At 50.3% G+C, this 25,909-nt stretch overlaps 12 protein-coding genes across 12 annotated transcripts; 9 read left to right on the top strand and 3 right to left on the bottom strand.

Annotated features, from left to right (window-relative positions):
* Nucleotides 1-104: 104 nt before the first annotated feature.
* ASPSYDRAFT_484087 (Leucine Rich Repeat domain protein) lies at nucleotides 105-2,461 on the top strand. The gene is made up of 6 exons (XM_040847615.1): nucleotides 105-268; nucleotides 323-405; nucleotides 507-641; nucleotides 693-803; nucleotides 858-982; nucleotides 1,028-2,461. Exons 1-6 carry the CDS (start codon nucleotides 256-258, stop codon nucleotides 2,250-2,252), a joined length of 1,692 nt encoding a protein of 563 aa, XP_040697876.1. The 5' UTR covers nucleotides 105-255; the 3' UTR covers nucleotides 2,253-2,461.
* ASPSYDRAFT_93828 (indoleamine 2,3-dioxygenase family protein) lies at nucleotides 2,415-4,082 on the bottom strand (the record flags this gene model as incomplete). The annotated part of the gene is made up of 4 exons (XM_040852889.1): nucleotides 2,415-2,618; nucleotides 2,679-2,981; nucleotides 3,050-3,524; nucleotides 3,589-4,082. 4 exons carry the CDS (start codon nucleotides 4,080-4,082, stop codon nucleotides 2,415-2,417), a joined length of 1,476 nt encoding a protein of 491 aa, XP_040697875.1.
* A 1,177-nt stretch (nucleotides 4,083-5,259) lies between these two features.
* ASPSYDRAFT_93827 (protein PET117) lies at nucleotides 5,260-5,596 on the bottom strand (the record flags this gene model as incomplete). Its single annotated transcript, XM_040852888.1, has 2 exons — nucleotides 5,260-5,439; nucleotides 5,501-5,596. 2 exons carry the CDS (start codon nucleotides 5,594-5,596, stop codon nucleotides 5,260-5,262), a joined length of 276 nt encoding a protein of 91 aa, XP_040697874.1.
* A 279-nt stretch (nucleotides 5,597-5,875) lies between these two features.
* ASPSYDRAFT_50055 (uncharacterized protein) lies at nucleotides 5,876-6,858 on the top strand. Its single transcript, XM_040847993.1, has 6 exons — nucleotides 5,876-5,896; nucleotides 5,952-5,990; nucleotides 6,050-6,083; nucleotides 6,140-6,148; nucleotides 6,206-6,306; nucleotides 6,380-6,858. Exons 1-6 carry the CDS (start codon nucleotides 5,894-5,896, stop codon nucleotides 6,551-6,553), a joined length of 360 nt encoding a protein of 119 aa, XP_040697873.1. The 5' UTR covers nucleotides 5,876-5,893; the 3' UTR covers nucleotides 6,554-6,858.
* Nucleotides 6,859-7,007: 149 nt separating this feature from the next.
* Nucleotides 7,008-8,503, top strand: ASPSYDRAFT_160917 (triglyceride lipase; the record flags this gene model as incomplete). The annotated part of the gene is made up of 7 exons (XM_040842948.1): nucleotides 7,008-7,218; nucleotides 7,280-7,520; nucleotides 7,703-7,791; nucleotides 7,837-7,878; nucleotides 7,935-8,064; nucleotides 8,111-8,347; nucleotides 8,422-8,503. 7 exons carry the CDS (start codon nucleotides 7,008-7,010, stop codon nucleotides 8,501-8,503), a joined length of 1,032 nt encoding a protein of 343 aa, XP_040697872.1.
* Nucleotides 8,504-8,940: 437 nt separating this feature from the next.
* ASPSYDRAFT_485778 (arrestin (or S-antigen), N-terminal domain protein) lies at nucleotides 8,941-11,915 on the top strand. Its single transcript, XM_040847657.1, has 5 exons — nucleotides 8,941-9,494; nucleotides 9,617-9,733; nucleotides 9,789-10,001; nucleotides 10,072-10,635; nucleotides 10,699-11,915. Exons 1-5 carry the CDS (start codon nucleotides 9,270-9,272, stop codon nucleotides 11,413-11,415), a joined length of 1,836 nt encoding a protein of 611 aa, XP_040697871.1. The 5' UTR covers nucleotides 8,941-9,269; the 3' UTR covers nucleotides 11,416-11,915.
* Nucleotides 11,916-12,044: 129 nt separating this feature from the next.
* Nucleotides 12,045-16,257, top strand: ASPSYDRAFT_50051 (uncharacterized protein). Its single transcript, XM_040847992.1, has 2 exons — nucleotides 12,045-15,108; nucleotides 15,167-16,257. The coding sequence occupies exons 1-2, from the start codon at nucleotides 12,494-12,496 to the stop codon at nucleotides 16,203-16,205; spliced, it is 3,654 nt and encodes a 1,217-aa protein (XP_040697870.1). The 5' UTR covers nucleotides 12,045-12,493; the 3' UTR covers nucleotides 16,206-16,257.
* A 672-nt stretch (nucleotides 16,258-16,929) lies between these two features.
* Nucleotides 16,930-18,730, top strand: nfr1 (putative AIF-like mitochondrial oxidoreductase (Nfrl); the record flags this gene model as incomplete). The annotated part of the gene is made up of 3 exons (XM_040852887.1): nucleotides 16,930-17,152; nucleotides 17,213-17,402; nucleotides 17,461-18,730. The coding sequence occupies 3 exons, from the start codon at nucleotides 16,930-16,932 to the stop codon at nucleotides 18,728-18,730; spliced, it is 1,683 nt and encodes a 560-aa protein (XP_040697869.1).
* Nucleotides 18,731-18,978: 248 nt separating this feature from the next.
* ASPSYDRAFT_35585 (DNA-directed RNA polymerase I subunit RPA43) lies at nucleotides 18,979-20,235 on the bottom strand (the record flags this gene model as incomplete). The annotated part of the gene is made up of 1 exon (XM_040845351.1): nucleotides 18,979-20,235. One exon carries the CDS (start codon nucleotides 20,233-20,235, stop codon nucleotides 18,979-18,981), a length of 1,257 nt encoding a protein of 418 aa, XP_040697868.1.
* Nucleotides 20,236-20,535: 300 nt separating this feature from the next.
* Nucleotides 20,536-21,677, top strand: ASPSYDRAFT_61410 (J domain-containing protein; the record flags this gene model as incomplete). Its single annotated transcript, XM_040849983.1, has 3 exons — nucleotides 20,536-20,577; nucleotides 20,656-21,174; nucleotides 21,231-21,677. 3 exons carry the CDS (start codon nucleotides 20,536-20,538, stop codon nucleotides 21,675-21,677), a joined length of 1,008 nt encoding a protein of 335 aa, XP_040697867.1.
* Nucleotides 21,678-23,382: 1,705 nt separating this feature from the next.
* ASPSYDRAFT_35583 (uncharacterized protein) lies at nucleotides 23,383-24,276 on the top strand (the record flags this gene model as incomplete). Its single annotated transcript, XM_040845350.1, has 2 exons — nucleotides 23,383-23,819; nucleotides 23,889-24,276. The coding sequence occupies 2 exons, from the start codon at nucleotides 23,383-23,385 to the stop codon at nucleotides 24,274-24,276; spliced, it is 825 nt and encodes a 274-aa protein (XP_040697866.1).
* Nucleotides 24,277-24,374: 98 nt separating this feature from the next.
* Nucleotides 24,375-25,397, top strand: ASPSYDRAFT_50048 (uncharacterized protein). Its single transcript, XM_040847991.1, has 2 exons — nucleotides 24,375-24,933; nucleotides 24,989-25,397. The coding sequence occupies exon 1, from the start codon at nucleotides 24,701-24,703 to the stop codon at nucleotides 24,911-24,913; it is 213 nt and encodes a 70-aa protein (XP_040697865.1). The 5' UTR covers nucleotides 24,375-24,700; the 3' UTR covers nucleotides 24,914-24,933; nucleotides 24,989-25,397.
* Nucleotides 25,398-25,909: the final 512 nt, after the last annotated feature.

Raw genomic sequence — 25,909 nt, 5'->3', positions numbered from 1 at the left:
GGAATAAAACCGAGGAGAATGTCCTCGGATGAGGTTTTGTTGAGATACAAAATTATGTGATCTCGAAACACCGAAAGGGGGAGAATGTAAACACCGTTAATTCTCGGGGAGGCGACGCGGACCAAAGGCGTTTTTCCCCGCCCGTTCTGTGGCGTCCGTTGCCAGGTTGACCACACTCCATCATTTGGAGATCTCAACGGCTTTCAGCACAATGATCTTCAAAAAGCTGGCTCCAGTTCTTGTGAATGGCTGATAATGGGCTCTCGAGGTAATCATTCGATGATTTAACGCGTAATCTGGAGTATTGTTGACCGCCATGTAGGAGAAGCCGCGCTGCTCCAACGGCAGGGCCAGAATCTATATGGCCAGGGTAACTTGGATGGCGCTGTGAGCGCCTTTACAGAGGTAGATATATACCTGTTGTTTGTGATCTTATTGGCTGCGTTGCGGCTTTTCCCCTCGCGCTCGAATAGTTGTGGTGACTTTTTCTGACTTTGATACCTCAGGCACTAAGATGTCCTGATGTAGATGCGCTCGCAGTGCTGGATAATCGAGCAGCGACATACACGAAACTCCTGCGGTATGAACAGGCTTTGAAGGATGCCAGACAAATGATCAAGCAAGATAAACAAGATGAACGAGTGAGAAAGCGTCCAACCCAAACTTTCCATTCTTAGTTAAACAGTTTTTAGGGATATCTACGCTGTGCCAAAGCACTATTGCTGGATGGGAAACCCGAGAAGGCTCGCGAAGTATATGCGTACGCACTGAAAACTTTACCAAAGGATAATCCACGACGCCAGGTTTGTTTTGATTCTCGCGGTGTCTCCTTAAACATCAATACTAATGTAGCCTAGGTACTGGAGCAAATGCACTCGAAACTGCACGATAAATTGGTATCAAAATGTTATGATCCGTTCACTGTGTTCCCGCTTGAAATAGCGCGGATGGTGTTGGAGCATTTTGAATTCAAACAGATAGTGTAAGTACCTACGCCGATTTCGCTTTACTTCTCTGACCTGAACAGGGCTATCTTACGGGTCTCGAAAGGATGGGATCGGTTTCTTTCGTCAATGCGGGATTTATGGATGCGTATCGATTTCTCTGGGGCACGCGGGAAAATTCATTGGTCCTCTGTTCTAGCCTATATCCGGCGATCCAAGGCCATGCTCACAGAAGCCATCGTGACGAACCTCACCAAGGCCTCTATACGGAAAGTTCTCGAGTATATCAGTCGTTGCCCAAATCTCCAACACCTTGGAATCCTATCGCCCTCCTCACCCAACGACATTTACGAACTCTTCAAGGGTTGCAAAAAGCTTAAAACCCTTTTGGTCTCCTCAGACACTACCATCCCTCAATCCACGCTCACCAAACTGCTAGCCAGCTTCCCTAAACTCGAACGCATCGAGATCCACAATACTACAAAGTCTCGCGAGCCCGACGTTCACTGGCCACCAGCCCTCCCTAACCTACAAAGCATCACGCTCGGCACAAATGAGTCCGGTGTCCACGAAAACTACATCCCAGCCCTCTACATTCCCCGCCTAATCGACCCTACAACCCCCTTCCCAATATCAAACCTCACCGAGCTCCGCCTCCATTCAAACCCCAAAATTTTTGTGCCCTATCCGCCCTCTTTCAATCCTGCGGACCTTCCCCACCTTCAAAAGCTAGACATAAGCGGCCTCTATATCGGCGGCACCTTCGGCCTCCCACCCACTCTCCAATTCCTCCGCATCCGCGGCGGCGCAGCAATCGAGGCCCTCCCCTTCGCTACGCCAACTACAGATGGAGACAATGGGCAACTCCAACCCCTTCACCTCCCGAAATTGACGACACTTATATTCAGTGATGTTCCCTGGGTCACGCATCTAACCCTAATGGCATTCGTGGCGAACGCACATGCACCGCTGGAGGTGCTGCACGTCGATAGCTGTTTCCGCGTTCCGGCTGCGATACTCATTTCGATTCTCCGTGAGTATGGTGCGCATCTCAATACTTTGAACGTTGCGCACATCATGGGGATTCAGGACTCGACTGTTGCTACTTTAGTAGAGGGGGTGCGGTCGTTGAATGTTCTTAATTTGGCATACACTGACATTACGGGCGTTACAGTCAAGGCTCTTGCAGATACGCAGATGGCGGAGGATAAGGCAAATGTGGAATGCTTGTATATTGAAGGATGTGAGGGAGTCTCGTCCGATGCCATTGACTATGGACGGTCTAGGGGGCTTGTTATTGTTATTTGAGCCGAGTCTACATAAAGACTTTGTTGGATATCAGCCTTTCAGGAGCAATTATTTTGATTGTCTAACCAGCCGCCTTCTGCAGTGGCCGTACTTGAAATCTTATCTAGAAAACGGAAAATGTGGGGAGAGGTTGTTAGCGCTAAGCGAACACCTTTACTCTATCTAGACGCCTCTTTCCTTGCACCATTTCTCAACTTCCTTTGCCAATTTCACCTTCTGGTCTCTCACGACCTCCATCATGGGCTCAACTAGCTTTTGGCAGGAACCATCGTACCCTGCGGTACCCTGGGCCTTGTGTGGCGCGAGTACGCTGTCGTAGACGGAGACCATCATCTCCATGACTGCAGACAGCTGGTTCGGAAGCCACTATAACTAAATTAGCAAATAGACCACCCCCAAGAGCCGGGGTTATTAAAGTCAACTCACAGTAACAATCGGGCTGCCTCCAGTAGCAGTGGGGTGCGGGGTCCGACGGATGATGTACTCCCTTGCGAACAGCCAGTGCCTCCACCTGAAGCTTCGCACATGGTCCAATGTCCGCAGAAACAGGATAGCAGTTTCAGTATCCTGGAGGGAGAAGTCACGGACACCTACCTCTTCCGCCTTGGTACGGACGTGAGCCAGGAAGGTTCTATGCGGGAGAGGTCTGTAAGCACGAAATTCGTGAAGGATCTCCGTGAGCGGTGTCTTGGGCATGGGAATCTGCAAAAGATGATCCAGAAGTGGGATCTATTTTTTTTTTCCCTCGGGTTACTAATTTATCCCTCGACCTGATTTCTTTCAGTTTCGGAACTTACTATGCTGTCATTGGCACCACTCTCGCCACGGAAGAACAAAGGGTTGTTGTCCTCGACGCCGTCATATACGACGCCGTTGGGGAACATGGATTGGGAAGTGATGCCGAAGATGAAAACACGGAATTGGAGGTACTCGGACGGTTTGGAGTTGGCCCACATATCTTCCATACCGGCTTCGATCTTCTCCATGGAGGCTAGGATATCCCGGAAGCCATTGTTAACGGCTGATCGAGAGCCGCCTTGCTGAAGAGTGTCGATGACTTGAAGGGCACCGCTGACCAGACCAGCAGTGTCCTTCACCATGTCAATGTGGGTCAGTATAAAGCCCGCTTCAGAGCTGCGAGGGTCGAGACCACGCTCGAATGCCCGGACCAGACGAAGGTTGGAATAGATCATGCCCTTGGACGGGTCGTCAAGGGTATAGTTGAATAAAGCATATGAGGCAGCATAGGACATGAAAGGAGGAATGTCAAGACTGGAATGTCATTGTTAGGCATCATCTTTTAAGAGGATGGTAAACCAGGGGGGAGCCGACTTACATCTGTCCACAGCGATACAAAGGTCTAGCAACAGCCTTGGGCAATACCTCGCGACCCAACCCGTAACCGTTTTCGGGATCTGTGCACCAGTTCTTCCAGCAGGGCTCAAGTAGGTAGGATGAGGCAAGGAAGGAATAGTCACGAAAGACAGCCATGATGGTGTAGAGGTCTAACGCTCCATCCGCGGTGACCAGCTTGTCAACCTCATCAGTCAAGTCAGGGAGCTCCTCCAATACAGCTGGGCCTAGCTCATAAGTGGCCAAGAGACCAGGCTTCCCATCTTCTTTGACGACAGGGAGGCGAGCAAGCAGTGACATCAAAGGCTTGAAGACATCTGGGAGGGTGGTTGGGGAGGTGAGGTAAGGTAGGAATCCAGTGGAGGTAGTGACAGTGAAGGGGTCAAGAGAACGAGGTAGTGTGGCAGGGTCATCATGAATGTGAGGGAAAGCTTCAAGGGTGGTAGGGGAGTTTGAGACCACTTTGGAAGGCGACATGGTATAAAACTGAGAAAGAGGCAAGGGCAGTTGGGAGTAGTAGAAGAGTGTCTTCAAGCGAAGTGTTGAGGGAAACAAACAGAAAGTCGGGGTAGAGACTTGTTCTGGCTTCTTCTCAGGTGAGGAAGGATGAAAGGGAGAGGGAATCTGGCAGGAAATCAGGGGCTTCTTATAATGACCTGAGGCCGGTATCAATTCCGGCCTCAGAGGGTCTATTACGAAAGAGAAAAAGAAGAACACATCCACGCATGAAAAGCCCATGTTACTGGTGCACATTCGTATTGGGTAGCTTCCAGGCTCATATAAGTGCAGTCCAAGCCAATACCTGCCCTCCCAAACTTCAGTTTCTGATACACTAACACAATGACATTCACCTCCATCTATACAAAGGCTTGGCGTTGATAGGGCTGTAATCCGTCACGTGATATGTGCTTTCCAAGCAGTTGCACTCTAATTTCCCATGCTGGACTGTAAAAGTAACAAAGAGAACGAATTATAGACGCCGACTGTGTAATCAGGTCCATTTATGAGCACTTAATAGGCGAGCTAGATGAAATAAACAGGAGCCCGTAGTCCCGTCGGAGATCGCCACATGATCGTCATTGGGGTAAGAGGCCGGGAACATTCCGGCCTCCGGCAATAACCGGCCTTCGCCAAGTTCATCAATGCTACTCCGTACAACTTGCGTGTGACCGGGGCAGACCGAAACCCAAAGGTCCTTTATTTGGTCTAGTCCTGGCCTATCCCCGCAAAGGACATCCAATATGCCAAGACTCATATCATCAACGCATCTGGCTGGGCCGTATGTCTAAACAGGTATATGCTCAACACCTGAACAGGGTTGGGATACTTGACGAGTAAAACGTGATTCAAACACTTTATAAGAGCGGGATATACTGCTGCAGTTTAAGGTCTCTGCGACCAATATATACCATCAACGCCTGCGCTTGGATCACATGATCATCTCTAATTGCCAGTAATGCCTCAAGTTCGGTTGGTGGTGTGTTATTGCACGTAAACAATGTTGGATTGAAAAAATGGAGTGCCTCTATGTCGTGAATAATGTACATATCGTGTCTATATTACAACTGTATCACTGGATGGTGAAGCGTTAGAACTGATCACCATGCGCTCAAGGGCCCTAACTCACAAGTAACATCTCTAATATTGGGAACTGTCATGGCCCTTGATTCAGATTTGGTTGTTCCCCACTTGATGGCGGCCCGTCTATGCTCGGAGAGACCTTCTGGAGCTTTAGATATTCCTCCTGGAGTGCCTTCTGCATCTCGAAGTCGGCCTTTCGCTCTAATTGAACGCGTTGTTTCTCCATGTCCCGCTCGACACCTTTGTGCATGGACTATAAAAGATATCAGGTTAGTTTCTAGTCTCATGAAGGCATATCAGTGCTCCCAACGTACTGCTTTTTCCTGTTCTTGGGCCCAGTGGACAAAGTAGACGATTCCTGCGGTGGCTAAGCCGGTGCCGGCCAAGGTTAACTTTGAAGCGCGCGACATGACGAGAGAATGTAGACAGTCAAAACAGCTCAAAAAGAACGGGAGAACGGGCAAGAAAATTGCTTTTCAATGGCAGCTGGAAAAAAGGCATCCAGGTGGTTCGAGACTCCAAGTGATAGCGGTGAAGTGTGGCAGAATCTCCGACCGCCCAAGGAGGGTCATCCGTATTGCGGAGGTCCAGCTTGACGCCGCATCACAAGCTTCACTCTTCGGATCTTGGGTTTAGTCGCTTCTTTTTCGGTAGACATCTCGTCATTCGACTGGCTCTTGTATATCTGAAAGAATTTATTTGTCAATATGGTGAGTTCACGATTGGAATCCCCTCAGACTCAGGAGATCCCTAACTCTTTTATAGTCCGCCCAGAACTCCGCAGGCATTCAAACTCTCCTCGACGTAAGCTCTGCTGAGGTCCTATACCCCAGGAATGTATAAATTAATTCTTCTCGATTCAGGCCGAGAGAGAGGCTCAGAAGATTGTCCAGCAAGGTGCGCTATCTCCATCAAAGCCGTTTTGATACATGCTGACGTGTCGCGTTGTTTAGCTAGAGAATGTACGGACCCAAAAACCGGTCACTAAATGTATTATCTTCGTTAACGATATTGGACAGACCGTACAAAGCGGATAAGGGACGCAAAGGCTGAGGCGCAGAAGGAGATCGAAGAATACAGGAAGCAGAAAGAAGAGGAATTTAAGAAGTTCGAAGCTGAGGTGAGAGCTACCTTGCTTGACTATAACAGCACTATTACGACCGGATTTGCTGACGTTGTGTTCCTTGAACTAGCACTCAAGCGGTTACAAGAAGGCTGAGGAGGATGCGAATAAGGAAGCTGAAGTGAAACTCGAGGAGATCAAAAAGGCTGGAACGGACAAGGGTCCCAAGGTTGTTGAGAAGCTGATCCACGCGCTGGTTGATGTGAAGCCCGAGCCGTCTGCGAAGATCGTTACCAAGGCATAGAAATAAGGTGCAAGCGATTTCGTCGACGATATAAGCATGGTCCATTTCTTTTTGCTGATTTAGAGCCCATAACGTTACCCTCATTTACAGTATTCTGTTCGGTGTATCATATTAGTACTTATGACGGTTTCTCCTTAGATAGTCCCGGTCCGGGTGCCTTTTAGGAGGCTCTGGAGGCCATGTATTCAGTAGGTTGATATTCGGTTGTGTTCAAGAGGTTAACACCCTTATACTCTTGTCTGAAGAATATCTGAATACTAGTGTAAGGTAGTATGATATTAAGTACTTCCAATGCACCAGACGTCTCTAATATTCACATGCTTGACAACTTGATATCTTGATCCGCAGCCTCAGGCATCAAGGCACGCATTGCGTCACCGCGCATTGTCGATTGTTTTTATCTTCAACATCCCGCGTATTCACTTCTATATTTTCCAGAACCGAGTCGCAAAATATGGGGTTTTCTCCCAGCAGAGGCTCTGTTACGCAGAGTCTGAGGGCTGCTAGTCGCTATTATTCTCCGTCGCTATATCTGTGTCCAAGTTGTTCCATAAGATATTTCCGCTCTTCGAGGAGGAGCAATTCACGCGCAGGTCCCGACCCCCGACTCGAAGCCTTCGGTAAAGTCATTAGAGATGAGTACTCCGTAGTTCGTGATCATTACGGTTCGTCTTAAAAGCTATGGTTGTGGCCCCCTGGGAATCTCCTACTCATCAATGCCAACAGAGACCCCAAAGCATCCCATTATCCTCGCACATGGCCTGCTTGGATTTGATGAACTACGACTTGCTGGGCCTTTTCTCCCAGGAGTCCAATATTGGCGTGGTATTAAGGAGGCGCTCTCGATGAAAGGCGTTGAAGTTATTACCGCGACTGTGCCGCCGTCGGCATCTATTGAAATGCGAGCGGAAGTATTGGCAGAGACGATTACGTCTGCTGCGCGGGGGAGAGAAGTAAATATAGTAGCGTGAGTCGAACTGTCCCCTGTTTACCTGTTTGTTTTTCTGTCATCTAACGCGGCATAGTCATAGTATGGTATGTTGCTATGGTGCCCTTGAAAAGATGGCGAGATTGCTCACGAAAGCCTGCAGGGGTGAGATAACTACGAACTGCACCAAATTCTCCTACCACATATTAATCGAGATAAAGCGGGCTTGATTCCCGATATATGATCACGCATTTGAAACCCAAAAGCTTCAAGGTCTTGTCCTTGACGACTATCGCCACTCCGCATAGGGGTGCGTAACTTCTAGTGTCTTTCGAAAACGATTGCTGATAATTAGTAGGTTCAGCAGTCGCAGATTATGTACTTCAGCAGATAGGCGGTGCGTATATGGCTAATTGGCCTATAAAATCGTTGCTAACGGGATGGCGTTACCAGATGACCGCTTAGCCCAGCTCTACTACGTCCTCGAACAGATTAAGGTCGAGACCGGGGCGTTTTCTCAGCTGACCCGCGAATATATGGAGAAATCATTCAACCCTTCTACGCCGGATGTGGAGGATGTTCGGTAAGTGTTCTTCTCGGATTCGGGTTCGGTAGGGCTGATGTCGCAGTTATTTTTCCTATGGGGCAGTCATGGAAGAACGGTTCTGGTCAATGTTTCGGCTGCCTCACCGTCTCCTTCAGCAAGTCGAAGGATACAACGATGGACTAGTCAGCGTAGCGAGTAGCAAATGGGGAGGAGACCACGGCTATAAGGGGACTCTAATGGGCGTGAGTCATTTGGACCTCATTAATTGGAGTAACCGACTCAAGTGGCTTGCTGGCGAACTCACTGGCCAGAAACCGAAGTGAGTGCTGTCGGCCCGCTCAGATACAACTGTCATGGATGGTTGCAGATCGTCTCATGGCTAATTTTGGCTAGGTTCAATGCCGTTGCCTTTTACTTGGACATTGCTGGTACGTGCCAAATCCTGTTTGCGTCATCGTGCGTTCTCCATGCGTAGCACTAAGCTGAGCTTCTCCAGATATGATTGCCAAGGAGGGACTCTGAAGAGTTTGTATAGACTATGGATAGAGCAGTGTAGACTGGGGCGTTAAGAATTTTGGTGCCTAGAGAGCCCTACCAGGGTATCACTCGGCTATGCACATTTTCGGGAGTGGATGCACCAACGACATGCATCTGGACATTATCATCCCCTTTTTCCAATTCGCCGTTGTCTCACGATACGACAATCGAGCAGTTTTCTGGTGGGCTCACTGGCCGAGCAGGCTTGATCAAGGTGGCGGTGCAGTCTGGCTGGCCATGGATGCACCCTGAGTGGCTTAGCCCGCCTGCAGGCCCATAATTGGAACTGGTAGAAGGCAGCCAAATAGGAGATGATCTCAAGAGTATATCAATCATAGAAAGTAATCAAGGGGCAGCAGTCCGTAATTAATAAATCTGCACCGCGTTGTTGCCAACTCCCAAATCGAAATCCGCTGGCTGTCGCACTGTCCGCCAACGCCCGAGCCCGAGCCCGCCGAGAGTCCGTCCATTTGTTCTGCCCCACGACCGGCGATTCTCAGCCTTAACGTCATTTCTTTCTTCCGTATATTGTAGTTCGTTCCGAGTTACCGTCGTTTTCTCCTCCATCCCGCTCCGTGCATTCCAGGCCATACGTAGTAGAATTTGGAGCCCTTGAGAGATAGCCCGATCCTGTGCTGCGGATTGTGGCGTCAACCAGCGCATTGGCCGTCATTCTCTTCCGCGAGTAACCCGAGCAGTTCGCCATGTCTGTCGCTCTCTACCTAGACCACCTGGAGCGGCCACATACTACGCATCTCACGAATCTCGACTTTGTTTCTGGGAAAGTCATTCTCACGCTACAGACAGAGGCGTCAATAGCCGGCATTCAAGTCAAACTAGAGGCTGAGAGTCGCACCCGCCTGGCAGGGCCGCGATACCCACATAATGAACACTCCGAGAAGAAGCGTACAGAGCTCGAAGTTCACAAGGTATGATTTTTTTTTTATTTTTTTTTGTTTATTTTTATCCTATTCTATTCTATTATGTTATTTTATTTTACCCTTTTTCTGATATGCTTTGTCAAGAACGACATATTAACTGAATGGTTCAGCTACTGTACAAAGTGACCGACCTCTTTCCCGACCAGGCGTTGGTCAACAATCAGTCATCTCCTGCTACTGCATGGACCTTTGCGCCAGGCAGATATGAGTATCCGTTCCAGTTTAAGGTAAGCTGATGTCACATAATCTGATTGATTTTCAGAGGTTGATTTTTTTTTGTAGTTTCCATTCAACAATTCATGCAACCTACATAACAGCATGCTCACCAATCTCAACATATCCGGACTGAAGGTCGAGATGGCCAAACAGGCGAATCGTCATGTGAAACGCACTCTTCCTCCGTCCTTGACTGGTTTCCCTGGGGTGGCCGAGATCAAGTATTATGTAAAAGCCACCGTTGTCCGTCCACAGTTTTATAAGGAGAACCTAAGAGCAGTAAGCTTCACTCCCTCTCAAATTTTCGGTATTTGACTGCCCTTGCAGCCGTCTAATTTCTGAATTTTAGATACAAAATCTGACTTTCCTCCCCATCGAACCGCCAAGGACTGGCAACCCCAAGGAGGAAGCGTACGCTAGACGACAACACCAGTTCGCGAGTGGACCAACACCTAAGAAACTTTTTCATAAAAGCTCTAAATCATCTCTTAGAGATCAACCAGGGGGCTCTCTCCGTGTTGCCGCTGACCTTCGACTTCCAAACCCATCCATTCTCACTTGCAATGAGCCGATACCAATGCGTGTTCTAGTCAGCAAGTTGTCCGAGTCATATGAAACAGTGTTCCTGCAAATGCTGCAAATCGAATTGATTTCTTATACTCATATTCAGGCCCAAGATCTGAAGCGAACAGAAAACGGATCCTGGGTCCTTATGAGCACCAGCAATATGGGCATACCTCTTGGGAGAGGTGGTGATCCCGCAGGCACCGAATGGACCATCGATCCAAAATTTTGGAACCGTCTGCCTCTACCACCGTCTGTTGCGCCCTCTTTCCAGACTTGCAACATTTCAAGAAGCTATGAACTTGAGGTGCGAGTTGGCCTGGCTCATGGCACGGTAGGGAAGTTAAAAGTACGTGGCCCCGAGTAGCGTTCATTGATCCCGTCTCGGAATATAGCTAACTCCCAGAAACAGTCACAACTAATCATCATTCCACTAAGGGTACCTGTTCGGGTGTACTCTGGAATTACTCCTCCACCAGCCTTGTTGGAGGCAATGGCTACAAACATGCAAGCCAAAGAAACCAAAGAAAAGCAACCTACTCACCCACCACCAAGGTCACCCCCAAGTTCGCCACAGAGGCCACAAAGACAGGATAACCAACGACCACCCATTCCACCAAGGCCAGCTGTAGCCCCTACCGTTAATCTGGACGACGGCTATGACGAAGCTCCTCCAAGCTACGAGGACGCAATGGCTGAGACTCTCAGTCCCTTGGAAGGCCCCCGCCGCGAGTATTGCCCACCAGATGCCTCCTCCTCTACCCGACCTCGTGTTGAAACTGGAGCTGATGCGAGATCTCCAGCTGGAGAAGCCCCTAAATCGTCCAACGCACTGTATAGCAACCAAGGAGCGAATTCCTCTTCCGAATCCTTTGATATGCTTCCTTCGTCCCCGCCGGAATCTCGATCTGGATCTCCTCTAGGTTCCCCTGTCGCACGACAGCAGAGTGTGCTCAAGATCCACAAGGCACCTCTCCCTGTGGAAGAGAGCCCTCCACAGTATCAGCTGGTCGCTGAAGAACAACAACCGGCACGGGAACCGGAGACGCAGAGACCATCGCGCCGAATCAATCTTGGAGTCCCGAACAGAAAACCAGTGCCTAGCCCGAGTCGAGCTCCGAAGCCGTGAAGCGGAATATTACACATCCCCCAAGAACCGCCTTTACAAGGTAGGTCAATGGCCCTGCGCTGAAAACGAAGTTCATCCATAAAATGCATATACGGGAGTTATTCGGTTTCCATGAGCATTTCCTCTACTTGTCATCCTCCATGTTCGGCGATACTAGTCTATCTTCTAGTTGGATGATGATACCTATAATGCCGCTTTTATACATGATATTCAATAAGTCAATGGCATTTAATTGCAACTGATTCACGGTCCCTTTTACTTGTTTAGGTCGATTGCCACAGTAAATCCGGTGGCTGTACCACATTGCCCTTCCCACTGGTTGGTCTGTGGATAGGCTCTCCGGGCACTATTTGTAATTTATAGGTCAGGAGGTCATGCGATCAAAATGCACGGCACTCTGTACAGCCACAATTGACATCTTGACTAGATAGCTATTACCCACAATTTATTCAGTCACTAGCCAAAAGGACCACCCTATAATTATCAGTTGCCTTGTGCTAAAATATATCTTTCGGAATGGGGAGCATTGATCCCAGACGTGCCTGCCACGTTGACAACTCAGAACCAACAAGGCTTTTCACGTAAGATAACCCAACTAGCAAAGAAGCAAGGGAATTATTGGCACCTAACAAAGAACGGCGAAAGGTTTCATGAGTTAAGTTAGGAAGAGGATAGCTGGAGCCGTTTGGTGCCTGAGGCGGCGCCGATCAAAACAAACCAACCCGAGCGGTGAAGAGCAAAAGAGCAAAGAGGCGTTGGCGCTTCACAGGACTCGACTTTCTTCCCTCGTGTTCCTCCACATCCCACCATCATGCGCGCTGCTTTCAGTTCCTTGCGATTCATTTAGCGGTCCGGATCCTGCATATCTCGGTTTTGGCGTTCTTCTGCTTTACTACCTAACACCCTGTTTAATTCAGTCATCGATCGCACGACTACTTCCGATAATAAAAATCTCAATTCGCGCGCGCCGGGTCGCCAATAGACGAGCTGTTGAAGCTCTCGATTCGTAACCGACGTTTCTTTCCTACAGGCCACCAAGAGACACGACCGGAGCTACAGAGTTTTTGACATTCCAAGCATGCGGCTCCACCTCACCGTTCAGCGTCACGGCTTGCCTGTGTCGCGCATTCTCTGGACTACGTCACCGCCATCGCTTTTGGGGCATAGCCTTCGGGGCCCTTCGTCTGTATTACCAGCTACGTCCTCCGCCGTCACATCGTCGCGCATGCCCAATGCGTTGTATGCGAATGGAGGTTACACCATTGCACAGCTTCTGGAAGACGTGAACGAAGTTATTCCGCTGGAGACAGAACCGCAGCTCTTCGACGATGAATCAAGCGGCCAGTGGGGGTTGGAAGACTATGTGGTCGAGGTTGGAGGTTCAGAATGCTTGCATTTTATGGAGGTGGAGGGGTTACTGCGCGACGGCGACGAAGTCTTAATACGTGCTCTTCAAATCGACGACCTACGAGCGCGGCGAATCTCCGGCCGGCATCAGATATCAAATGACGGGAAGCATCTCATTGATGGAATTCCGTTTGGAAAGCCTTTCCTGAAGAGACCGACGTCATCGAGGCCAGCCATAACCATTCCTCCTAGGAAGAAGAGGCGTACTACTCTTACGATGTGGGGCGCTGGCAGTAATGACGAGGAGGAGGGTACAGAATGGGCTCCTCGTCAACATATTGGTACTGGGAAGGAACTTTCTCTACTTCGGCCTGAGAGCGAACTGGAAAGGGAGGACGAGGACGAGGACGCGGACGAATACGTGGACGCTTACCAGGATGACTATGAGGACTTTCACGAGCCGAATGAAGACGGTGATGGGACTGTTATTCGACATCATATCGACAAGACCAGCGAAGCGTCAGAGAGCGACAACGCCGCCTCCGGTCCCGAAGCTGGAGATATTGGAGAAGAACTCGAGGGTCTTAAGGAAGATATGGATATCTCGGCGGTGCCCGAGTTGGAAACCTCCGATTTGAATGCCCCTCGTCGCGGCTATTCTTTGCGCTCAAGGCCAAGCATTCTTCACCCAGCGCCGAGAAAGAGCTCTCTTTCGCGTCGTTCCACCGGAGATACTTCTCGGAGAGAGTCCAAGAGCGTTACATTTGACCAAAAAAAGCAGGAATTGCCAACAGCCAAGCCTGAGGTTACCCCTAGAGCTGGGTCGACCTCAGAAGAACTGGAAGTCGCTGCCTCGAGTGATAGTGATAGCTCCGTCAGTGATTCCAGTGCCTCGGAGTCGAGTGAGGAGGACTCGTCTTCTGATGAATCCGAGTCTGGCTCCGCGGCTGCTTTTGAATCTTCCTCTGACTCAGACGATGATTCTTCTTCAGAAAGCTCTGCGTCGGAATCTGAATCCGAGCAGGAAGAAGCTCCTAAGGTTACCACCGTTCGAAAGCCTTCTCTCCCAGCCAACCCCCCTGGGGCAGGATCCGAAAGGACAAGGAAATCTAACCAGCGGGCTAAACTGCGGCGAAGACTTACGAAACTGAAACAATTAGGTTTCCTTGAGGAGGATGCAGATTTTGACGCTCTCCGAGAGTGGGATTCAAGTAACGGTGGTTCTTCCACCGGCAACGGGGCCGCCAAAACGTCAAAGCAACGCGAGCAGGAAGATTTTGAGGCGAAACGTCAGAAGTTGCTCCGTGACCTGGAGTCTGGGGGCGTTGATGTCTCTTATGTGTCTGAGAAGGAGAACATGCGCCCGAGTTCTGTGGCACCAGATACATCAGAACTGGCCGAGGACCAGGACGAGCAGTATGAGACCGCCAACGATACAGCTCAAGATACCCCTGAAGCTACAAAACAGCGCCGTTCCTTGGATGTAGCCAGCACCAGGCGACTTCTTTTCGGCTCCCTCGGTGTGAGGACTCCACGTTCTAAAGCGGAAGAAGAGGCCACTCGGAAGAAGCTAGCCGGAGAAGTTCGCGAGATTACACATCAGAAAACAGAACAGCCTCCTGCCGAAACCCAGGAAAGCGAGCCTGAAGTGGACTGGCGCGAGAAATTAATACTTGGAGCTACCGAATGTGTCTTTGACGATATTGAGTTGAGCACTCCACCCTTCCCATTCCAGCAACGCTGGGATGAAGAGGCTGGATATATAATACAGCAGCGGAAGGGACGGAACAAGAAAAGAAAGAGAAGACAGCAGCAGCTCCAGGCTTATGACCAGGAAGCTGATGTAAATGGAGATTACTATGGCGACGATGACATGCAACTCCACTACGACGACGCCGAACAGCCGGGTGAAATGGATGAGACTACAACTAGAACGGCTGGAGACACCGAGGATGACCTACCGGAACTCCCAAGTGATGCAAGTAGCCTCCCGGGCCTCGTGGAGAAGGATCTGAAGCCAGGTCTAGTACTGGCTTTCAAGCAGCTGGATGTGTCAAAAGAGACAAACTGGCAGCCAATGGTGTCGGACTATCGGATCGCCGTAGTCAGCGACGTTTTTGACAATAACATCCTCAACATCCAGCTCGCTAAGGCGTACAGGAGACAACCCAGAGACGAGGACGCCGAAGAGGGCCCGTTCAAGTATAGTGGATTTGAGATGCCCGGCATGGATGATGAGGGGGAGGACGACGGATTTCGTGAAGTACCCTTCGACGATCTAATCGAACCGAAGCTGCTCCGTGCTGCGCCTGCTGCGGATACTGGAGACCAAGAGACCGCCAGCATGTCAGTCAATTAATCTTTCCTTCATGTACATCGATACCCTGGCGCTTACACGACCAAGGTTTTCTGCAGACGGTGAAAAACCTGCGAAAGAGGCCAGTCAGTCTGTGATTGGCGCTTCAACCGCAAGCCATGCGCACGAAGACGGCCAATTTGTGGAAACATCGAGCCAACAACCGACTTCTCGTAATCACGACCGTTCTCCCGTGTCCGATCACTCTCGTGAAGAGAGCCCTGTTCGATCACCACGATTTGAAGGATTTGAACCAGCTTATTCCGCTTCAAGTCCTTTATCAAGCAGTTCCCCCTCTGAGACGAGTTCAAGCGATAGCTCTGATCAGGAACAAGGGGGGCCTTCTCCTAAGCGGGATAACGACGTGCAATACCCGTCCCATTCTACTTGCCCTCCCAACGCCGATGATCACGACCTCCGAGAGACAGGCTTGACCGAGCAACTCCAAACGATTAGCAGTCCTGGAAGCGTGGGATCCTATCACAAGTTAATGGACTTTTTACTCAGCCAGAATCCATCCTCGTCAGTCTCTCCAATGAAAAGCGAAAGACAGAGTAGTCCTGTTGGGCCGGGCTCTCCAACAGTTCCCAATCCGTTTTACGAAATCGATAAAGCTTACGAGGAGCGTCGACAACGCGCCCGTGCCAGGACAGAACGAGACCGGTCATTCAACAATTCCTCAAGTCGAGGGTCATCCCCCAAAGTCGTGAAGGTGGAAGTTCCTGCTTCGCCGAAGCGCGCCGACCAAACACAAACATTCTCCGATTCCAAGCACGAGACTTCATTTCTCAGCGTCATTCCAGACAGCGTCCGGCCGGAAGCGCGGGACCTGTCTCCTCCCCCTTCCCAGATGCTAGATATTGTCGATTTAACACAGTCCAGCCCACCAGTGTCACCAGGTGGGAGCGACGAAAGTTTTGCAAAAACTCACCGGCTTCCGCGGGGATCAGGATGGGTCCAAAAAAACAGTCCAAGCACGCGAAGGCAGACTAGGCAATCGTCTCATTCGAGTAGGGGAATCCGGACGTTGGAGGAAATAAGCATTAGCACGCCCCGACGGAGGCGAGGACGAAAGTCTGGAACTTGAATTAATATGTATCAATATGTATGTATATCAATTACTTGTGAATATATCGTGTATTTTCCTCCCTCGTTGAAGCATTGTATGATGTTGAAGCTGGAGCAGCCTGACAAAATAGTTGTTGCTGATTGGTGGAAACCTCGGGAGAGCTGCACAGCAATGGCGTCATCTATAGAGAGCCTGGAAGCAGCACTTCACTGTTGTGTTGAGATGACGCATTGGAGACAGCATGGACTGGAGAAAAAGATTCAAAAGAAAGATGCGGAGCTGCTGGCCAGCCCATTCTTTCTCTTGTTGACTTTCTTGCTCCCCCCATAACCGCTGTTGCTGTGATTGATCCTTCGCCAACCTATACACCGACCTCCCTCCCCAGCTCCCTTTCTGAGAACCACGACTTATGCATGTGCCCCTCCTCTCTTTCCCCCCTTCCCGCCAGAAACTCGCCCGTTGGCCCTGCCTGTCCCGCCAGTCAGCGCTGGTCTCGACCGCTCCTCCGGTCTCTCGGTCATCATTAGTCCCGCGTTGTCGCTGTGGTTGTCGCAATTCTTCCTGCTGTTCCTGCTTGTGCTGCGTTCATCCATCGTCCCCCGCTTCTTTGTACCAGAGTCAAGTCCGACTCACTACGCCATCAATCCATCGATCTCCTTTACGCATAATCTATCGACGCGTTGACCAATCAAGGCTATTCTCTTCTACAAGTTCCTCAGCATTGTCCCACACTCTACCCACCATGGCCCAGGAATACAAGCTCAAAAATATCTCGTCCCTATCGGGCATTAACAACTTTGACAAGGTCGAGGCGGAAGTTGAGGGCGTGCAGGATGGCAAAGTACTGCTCGTGAAATATGATGACAAAGTACATGCCATTAGCCCTAAATGTACCCATTATGGTGCTCCCTTGAAGCTTGGTGTGGTTTCACCAGAAGGGAGAATTACTTGTCCATGGCACGGAGGTGAGTATTTTATTAGGTCTTATTAAGTATGTGTTCCGTGTTCTAACGGTATGTTGATAGCCTGCTTTAATGTCAAGAGTGGAGATATTGAAGATGCGCCTGCGCCTGCTGCTTTGAATACCTTTGACTTGGTGGAGAAGAGCGGCGCCGTTTATGTTCGTGGTGAAGAGTCTGCTATCAAGACTGGGCAGCGCATCTCAGAACATAAATGTAGTGCCCATGGCCCGGGAGGCCTAGTTATTGTAGGAGGGTAAGAGGTCACCCCGCTCCTGGTTGATACAATGGGCTAATACGGGTTCGTTATCTAGAGGGTCCGGTACCCTAGGGGTGATCCTGGCCATTCGAGAATTGGGATACAGTGGAGCTATTACGATTATTACCCGCGAGCCCAACCTTATAATTGACCGTACGAAGTTATCCAAAGCTCTGATTCCAGATCCAGAGAAGATCCAGTGGCGCTCCCCTGAGTGGTATAAGGAAGTCGGGATCGAGAGCGTCTCTGATGAGGTTACTTCGGTTGACTTCAGTCAGAAGAGTGTTGTTACCCGCTCTGGCAAGACTTTCCCTTATACCAAGCTCGTTCTGGCCACTGGCGGCGTACCCCGTAGCCTCCCCTTGGAAGGCTTCCAGCTCCTAGAGAACATATTCAAACTTCGCACAGTGACAGATGTCCAGCAGATTCTCAAAGCAATAGGCGAGGAAAAGAAGAAGAAGATTGTCATCATCGGTAGTTCCTTCATCGGTATGGAGGTCGGAAACGCTCTGTCCAAGGAGAACGAAGTCACCATCGTCGGCCAGGAACAAGCCCCAATGGAGCGTGTTATGGGCGTTGAAGTTGGTCGCATCTTCCAACGCAACCTTGAAAATTCGGGTGTGAATTTCAAACTTTCTGCTGGCGTTGCGAAGGCAACTCCTTCTGACGAAGAAGCCCGCAAGGTTGGCGCTGTGCATCTCCAGGACGGTACCGTGCTCCCAGCCGATGTTGTCGTCCTGGGTGTCGGTGTCCGCCCCGCAACCGACTTCCTCCAGGGCAACCCAGCCGTCACCCTCGAGAAAGATGGTTCCATCAAGACAGACGAGCACTTCGCTGTCCCTGGCTTGAACAATGATGTCTTTGCAATTGGTGATATTGCGACGTACCCTTACCACGGACCAGGCACAGATCCCGAGAAAGGCACATACACACGCATCGAACATTGGAACGTCGCTCAAAACTCTGGCCGTAGCGTCGCTTCCTCGATCCTCCATACTCTCAATGACCCGTCACCCTTACAGAAAACCAAGCCAAAGGTTTTCATCCCCATCTTCTGGTCCGCGCTTGGTGCGCAGCTGCGCTACTGCGGGAACACGCCAAACGGATGGGACGATCTGATTCTGAAGGGTGAGCCTGAAAATGCCAAATTCGTGGCTTACTATTGCAAGGGAAATACGGTTGTTGCTGTTGCCACCATGGGGATGGATCCAGTTATGGTAAAGAGTGCGGAGTTGATGCGCAGGAACAATATGCCGTCAAAGAAGGAAATTCAGGATGGCGTGGATGTTTTGACAGTGGGGATGCCTCAGGGTGTGAGGATTTAAACGTTGTGCGGCTTAGGTGATGTTTGAATGGATACCATTGTATGTAATTCTTGGTGGTGCGTGCACGATTATCGAGTAAATCAATTGAAGCAAGCTCTATGTACCAAGAAGTTGTATAAGCAATGCAACAAGCAGATTTTTGATCCGTACAACGCCGAGCATGAATATGAACATGATCAGTACAGTGAGCAAAAGCCAAGCATCTCATCTCTGCATATACAACATCCACTCTTTCCCTCGCTCAATCATTATTTCTTGGCCTTCTTCGACTTCTTACTCGGAGTCTCCAACACCACATCCTCCATCTGCGGCACAATGATACCCCCCGTCGACACGGGGACTGTCATTTTCCTTACCACAGGCGTATTCGATGCCGGAAGGACCCCGTTCCTCTCATCCTCAACAACCTTCGCTTCCTCATCCTCAGAAAGCATAGTCCCTTCTATACTCAAAAACCCGCGATCCCGCTCTGAGCCGGGGATGACGTCGATATCGACAACACGGAACTTCACAGTCCCGCGGACCCGGTGGCCAGAGATAGACTGGAAGTAGCCTTCGTATGTTTCCTCCTCGCTGCCGTCTCCTCCTTGCTCGGCATTACCAGCACCGGTAGCATCCTGGTCCTGGTCTGTACTGTCGTAGGCGAACGGATTCGAGTCCGAGGCCGTGGGGACAGGGTTAAAGTGCTCTTTTGCGGGGTCGAAAGGTGTGGAATTCGAAGCCTCCTCGTCGTCTTCGTCCTCCGATGTTTGCGCGGAGGTATTGTTTGATGTCGGCTCGCTGTTCTCGGCGAAGTCCTCTTCACCTGGCGGGATCCATTTCCAGGTCTGAGGGAGGCGTTTCCGCTCAATGCCTACGGAGAAGAGGTTGAGGACGACAGCGCCCAGGAAGCCCTCGGATTGTACGTTGACCCAGCCCTCGAGGGTCTGGCCGCGCTGCGGCCGGAAGACGAGGAAAGTCGCTGTGAGATAGACGTACATGACACCGTATTCGCCGGCCGAGGCGGCTAGGGTAAGTGGCTGCGGGTTTGGAGATGTCGAGGACGGGGAGGATGAGGAGGATGAAGGTGGTTCGCTTGATATCGATGCATTGGAGTAGGCTAGTACAATGCCCTCGAGCGGCGGGTAGTAAGTAAGGAGCAGAGGAGAGAGGTGTTCTGCTAGTAGAGAGGCGAGGGCATGCGTTGGGGAGATTGAGATGGGTGAGAGAGGCAGATAGAGTGTTGCGGTGCTGAGAGAGTACGGAGAGTCGGGAATTGATGCCGCTGCCGGTGCCCGTGCTGATGTCGCCGCCGTGTCGGATTTACTTTTATCTTTGCTCTTTTTTGAGGATTTATCCTTTTTGGATTTATTGTCGGCCTTTTCGGTCTTTTCTTGCTTGCGCTTCTTTTTTGAGGAAGATGACGCTTCGTCCTTGTGCTTGTTTTTGCGCTTGCGCTCCTTTTCGGTCTCTGCAACGCCTGCGGGGACGGGGTTTGAGTCGATCTCCATTGTGTCGACGGCCATTGTTACCGCGGAGCCAGCTGTGGAGGAAATGCGTGCGCGGGCAGATCAAGCTGATTGCGGCCGAGGACCGTGAAGCTTTTTTTTTTTTCTACTTTTTCGATTCTTCGGCCGAAGAGTGATTTGGGGAAGGCGGTCTTGAAGGCGGTCATATCAGGACAACAAATGAGCGGAGGAATACTAGTGACCGCGGCATCTCTTTATTAGCCAGGTGTTGGGATAAAAGCCATTTAACCCTTGGGATGTGCGATCTTGAAGGCGTTGGATGTTCATATTGTCGATAACAAAGTTTACGGAACAACCATGTCCATCCTGTCACTGATCGGCTGGTATACTCTTCCCAAGGTCAGTTGATCCGTTACCCGCTGCGTTCCCCGGTGGTTCCTGATGTCTCCGCGCGGTGCTAACATTGCGGATCACCAGTATGCAACAAACACGGTCCTTTATGTCTACTATGGAATCACTATCCGAGCAGGGGACCCCAAGCCGCAGCCAGGCTCCCCTCGATATGCGCGAGACCGCCGTCGCGTTTTCATCGCCATCGTGATCGCTTATCTACTCTACAATTTGTATGAGAGCTACCAGAAAATACAGAACGCGGGCAACTTTTACGAAGTCCTAGGAGTGTCGCCACTATCAGATGAGAGGACAATAAAGACCAAATTCCGCCGTTTAGCGGCCCAGCACCACCCAGACAAGTTAGATGCAGGCAGCTCCGGCGACGTCTTTATGTACCTGAAGTTGGCGCAGGATACACTCACAAGCCCCGTAAAGCGATATGCATACGATATGTGGGGACCAAGGATCAATGAATGGGGCAATATTGATACGGCACACGGTTATTTTGTTGCGGGATTGATGAAGACTGTCCCAACCTACGTGATGTCATTCTTGGGGCTGCTTCTTTTGAATTACACTTGGTGGTCTGATTGGGGCCGTTATGTGAGTCGCATTTTGATATTGAACCGTACCAGACCTTTGCTGATTGACATATCCAGTGGCGCTTCTTTGCATTCGCTGCGCTGTTCACCTTGAATCTGTCCTTGATCAGCCATCAAGGCCCAGTCTTTATCACCTCCACATTCTTTCTGCTCCCGTGGCAGATAATGACCATGGCAGAGACCATTTCTGTCAGTTTACATATATTCATATCGCAGATCGCCCCTCCTGAACCAAAGGATACTGGAGCAGGCGAACGTCTCCATCCCCAGACTATCCAGCGTCTCGCACAGCTCCTACACCTCAGCCGAGCCACGGATACCGAAGCAACACGGCTTCTGCAGCTGGGGTTCGCGCCGTTCCAGGGGGATAAGGACAGTGTTGCAACTTTGCGGAAGGGCATGAAGGAAGGCTTGGTCCTGAGCAGTGTACGAGGCAGTTCTGGGGTGCAGCAAGCCGTGAAGCAAGTAACAGAGCGCAAAAGACTGGAAAAGAAAGACGGCTAAGGAGTGTCATCGCATGCGTTTATATACATATACAGCGTTGCTGGGCAATGTTGATTCATTCTTGTATTTATGAGCATTTGGAAATTGTCTAGTCGAGAGAAACTGAAGAATCGGAAGTAAATTAATAGAAGATGGGCTTCAACCCTGTCTTCACCGCAGATGAAGTACAGAGTACTGTCTTGGAGCAAGAAGTGGCAAGCATGATGATTGGGTAACCTGGTTATGTACAGTGAAATCTTGATAGTTTTAACCTCCATAGAATTGAGAAACGGGTAGCGTGGTTGGGCCAAACGCGGCGAGGCGATCGGAAAAGAATTCTTAGTTCGCCGGGAGTATAGGGAGGCTGCTCCAGCTTTCCATCGCCTAGTGCGAAGAAATTCCCGCTGACCGCGGTGCTGCTTCCCAATTCCCGTCGACTCGTTAATTAGTTCCGAATCTCGGGATGGCGAATCGTAATCACGAAGCGCTATGATCCATGAACCATGACTCCGTCAGGAGAACCAACCACATGATGGTGGTGTGAGTGTGATCTATCTAGTGGTCAACCCAGATCACCACTGGAGTATCTACAGAGTACAGAAGTACATTGGATGGACTGAAGCTGACTTTAGGTCGCTGTGATGAGCCAGCTGAGGCAGTGAGCTGAGCTGCACAGGGAGCAATCCTGATTGCCGGTGGAGAGAAATTTCAATTCGATCAAACCTGGTTGCGGCGGGACTGGGCGATCCATAACTGGTGATAGGAGCGAATGCCTGAGAATGGCGAGATTACGGAGAACATGCGTTTGACTAGGTATTGTCCGGCGGCGACGCGTCTTTTGTTGCAAATAGCCAAATACCGCCCGGATGGGCTCGGATGTCTTGGAAAACCGTCGAACACAGCGGACTTACATTGTCTGTTACTCTGGATAGGAGATAAGTCGCCAACAAAGTGACGACTGGGCGAATTGGTCAAGAATAGACGCGCTTGGCAGTCATCCTCGCCTTCGCCGGGCGATGAAAGAATGGGATGTATTGTTAATTACGCTAGAGCATGCATACCATATAATACCGTAAATTACGCCCTAAGCGCAGCGTCCTATAGTTCGGTACGTGTACGGTACGCTCAAGCACAGATCAACCTCTCTCACTTCTGGCGAAGTTCTCCTGGACTTGACCGCACCGAAAGTCTGGCTGTTCCCTAGACGAGACAGAGAAACACACACAGCTCGCCCAACAATGAAACCACACGACGCCTCAGCATCCCCATCCCTTCCATCACCGTCCCTCCCCCCTTCCTCATCCTCCCTCTTTTCTTCTCCCCCATTCTCCCATCCCACCTCTCCATCCCCATCGTCAGCTTCACCATTTCACCTCACCACCGGACTATGTCACTGTGCTTTGCCTCACGTTTGCCTTAACAAGACTTTCCGAACTTTCGCCGCGTCCTGACTTCAACGTCGCCGCCACGCTTGACGCCCGAGGAGCCCCCAATTCCGGCTCAATCCAACCTAAACACCGCAGCCTACGTCTTTAATTTATCCTCATTTAAATTGGACACTGCCACCTCGCTGCCCTTAGACCCCGGCCAGATTGACCTTCTTCCTCTCAAATCCACCGACCGCCCGACCGGAGTAATAAAGCGAAGGGAGGGAAAAAAGAGATTACAAATCTTCACGGAAACGACCATCACGAGTCGTCTTTCGTCTACATTATCGGCCGAAACCATGCCGGCTGCTACTTCCACATCGCGCGCCAACGGTCGCTCCAGCAGCGCTGGAACACCCAAGCTGCTTGTTGTCCTTAAGCTGTCGTCCAGTCTTCTGAAGAAATTCGCGCCTGTCTCTGACGCAAAGGACAAGAAGAAGAGGAACAGCGTCGCGGGTGCCAATAACAAGAAGAATGAGTCGGGTGCCGACTCTCCCCCCAAGAAGGAGGATGTTCCCTCCTCTCCCGCATCATCCGCCATAGAACTGGCGCCACCTGCGTCCTCGGTCGACAATGCCTCTGATGCTGCGTCGACGCCCGTGCCCGGAACCTCTGCGGATGCAAACCGGAAGAGCGTTCCTGGTCCGAAGCCAGGTGCTAAGAGGAGCCTCAACGTAGCATCTGACACCTCCCTCAAGCCGAGGGGAAAGCCCGGACCTAAGAAAAGACCTAGGCTGTATGTTGCAATCGATCCTTTGTTCGCATTCCTTTACTCGGAACATTGAAACTAACATTACTGTTATAGTGAGGACGGATCCACGGAGAACGCGAAGCTGGGTACAACCCACCGACTAGGCCCCAAAGCAAACACAGGGGCAATCAACGCCGGCCTTCGTGCCCTCGACCGTACTGGGGCCCCATGCCGCAAGTGGGAGCGCAAGCCCTTGCAGCTCAAAAGCTTCACCGGAGTACAATGGCACCTTCCCTCATGGCGCGCGCCCCGATCACAGAAGCAGGAAGAAAACGGAGAAACGAAAGAAGCCGTTCTCGAAACTGGCGACAGTGACAGCAGAGCCAACCAAAGTGCAAGCGCTGTTCCGAGCGAAAAGAGCAATTCTGGTGACGGCGATATCACGCCGGCTCCCCCCAGCATGGTCGAGGCATCCTCGCCCGCTGTCGCCATGGCCGCATAGGCCGATATCAACTTCATGCTTATTGTCATCTTCTTTGTATATTATATTTTGATCTTACTGTGTTTACTTTATTCCCTTGGTGGGCTCAGGAGCGAATTCTGCTATATTACGATTGGCGTTGGTTCTGTTATGGGATTGGTCACGCGAGGTGTTTCTGTTTCAACCAACAGCAGGGTATTCACCACCCCGGGGCTGCCTGGGTTTCGAGGCCTGTAGCACCTGGCATACTTCAGTTCATTATGTTGGGCTTATTTTCCATGTTTTCATATTTGCTACTATGTATCATCATGATTAGGGTTAGGATGCCTTTTCGAGCAGATGAGGCTGCCCTCAAAATAAATAAGCGATAATCGCATTGGCTTTTCGCTATAACCATGTTGACTTAAACATTACCGCTTTTCAACGGTAAAGGTATCTATCTCTAATGTCCGATTCCGAGCGCAGTGGTTGTGGCCGGTTGCCTATGGCATGGGTTATTCTTGTTGGTGCTATTGGAGATGCAACTGAGATCCATTATTGCTCGGGACACAGATATCCAATTATTCGGCGAATGGCCCGGCGAAACAAGAAGCGTGATAAGTCTATCTTTGGCATCTGTGACGAGGCTGTGCACGGGTTGTCCTGTGATCCCTGCTAGTATGCTTCTCGCCCGGAATGCTAGAACGGAATTTCCAATTAGCTACTATAATACCGGATATAGATATAAACGTACCGTTCTCCCTTCGGCCGTATTCCAGCCCGCTTTGCGTGATTTACATAGTTTGGCGATGTCACCTTAGAAAGACCGTCCGTGTCGCCAGTCCAGAGTATGTTCCGAACTACCTGCAAGCAAGCATAATCTATGCGGCATGGTTTAAAAACCGATATCCCTTCTGGACTGTAACATTTTCGAATCCCAACCGCCCCGGTCAACCGAATCTCTGCTAAACTATGGCGCTGTCTTATGGTGTATGGGAAAGGGATCGTTCTCGGTATCATGCCGTTAGCTTTGTTGATGTGCTTCCCGGGTTGACTGGCTTCTTCTCCCACTACCCATCACATACGGAGATGGAGACTATAGTCCCAATCTCTCCACATGTAATATTGAACATACCGGTCTATGCATGCTCGCTATATATACCTTCAGATTGTGCGTAGTGGAATGGTAAATCATATCTAGGTGATGCTAAAGCTCCTATTAATAGGTCCACCTGTGAATAAGATGTCTGTCAGATCACTGGAATCATGAAACTCAGAATCTTAGTACATGCCTCACATACCAAGTCAGGTAATTCACAGCAGGACTTCTTACTCCTCTTGGCTTCGGTGCTCGTAATTTTCTTACCTTTGCTCAGTAGGTCTACTACAAGATTAGGGGCGGGGCTTTAAGATTGAGTTGTGATATGAGAAGAATAGGGACCTATTACCAACTCAACTCGTGGTTTTCGATAATAAAAATAACACGAGAATTAACGGCTGCGACCAATACCACCAGCCTGTAACATGGATAGCAACGACAATAATATCCTCTCGTCGTTGTTTCCCCTCAGCCGGCTGTGCAGCCGTTAAGGCCTTTGACCTTCCCCCGCAGTTTGGTCATGCCATCAACAACCTTGTCCATTTTGCCTTGCGACTTTCTCCTTCATCTCCTTTT

This window comes from Aspergillus sydowii (genome assembly GCF_001890705.1).
Source record: "Aspergillus sydowii CBS 593.65 unplaced genomic scaffold ASPSYscaffold_14, whole genome shotgun sequence".
In the NCBI taxonomy this organism is placed as follows: Eukaryota; Fungi; Ascomycota; class Eurotiomycetes; order Eurotiales; family Aspergillaceae; genus Aspergillus; species Aspergillus sydowii.
The sequence above is the reverse complement of the archived record's forward strand: the minus strand, read 5'-3'. Positions and strand labels throughout refer to the sequence as shown.

Bases quoted from the DNA above. Each gene is read 5' to 3' on its own strand.
- ASPSYDRAFT_484087 (XM_040847615.1), top strand. The intron at 642-692 runs GTGAGAAAGCGT...AACAGTTTTTAG, and splicing joins AAGATAAACAAGATGAACGA to GGATATCTACGCTGTGCCAA. The intron at 983-1,027 runs GTAAGTACCTAC...TGACCTGAACAG, and splicing joins TTTGAATTCAAACAGATAGT to GGCTATCTTACGGGTCTCGA.
- ASPSYDRAFT_50055 (XM_040847993.1), top strand. The intron at 5,991-6,049 runs GTAAGCTCTGCT...TTCTCGATTCAG, and splicing joins GCATTCAAACTCTCCTCGAC to GCCGAGAGAGAGGCTCAGAA. The intron at 6,307-6,379 runs GTGAGAGCTACC...TCCTTGAACTAG, and splicing joins TTAAGAAGTTCGAAGCTGAG to CACTCAAGCGGTTACAAGAA.
- ASPSYDRAFT_485778 (XM_040847657.1), top strand. From the start codon at position 9,270: ATGTCTGTCGCTCTCTACCTAGACCACCTGGAGCGGCCACATACTACG. The intron at 9,495-9,616 runs GTATGATTTTTT...TGAATGGTTCAG, and splicing joins CAGAGCTCGAAGTTCACAAG to CTACTGTACAAAGTGACCGA. The intron at 9,734-9,788 runs GTAAGCTGATGT...TTTTTTTTGTAG, and splicing joins AGTATCCGTTCCAGTTTAAG to TTTCCATTCAACAATTCATG.
- ASPSYDRAFT_50051 (XM_040847992.1), top strand. From the start codon at position 12,494: ATGCGGCTCCACCTCACCGTTCAGCGTCACGGCTTGCCTGTGTCGCGC. The intron at 15,109-15,166 runs GTCAGTCAATTA...TACACGACCAAG, and splicing joins GACCAAGAGACCGCCAGCAT to GTTTTCTGCAGACGGTGAAA.
- ASPSYDRAFT_50048 (XM_040847991.1), top strand. From the start codon at position 24,701: ATGTCCGATTCCGAGCGCAGTGGTTGTGGCCGGTTGCCTATGGCATGG.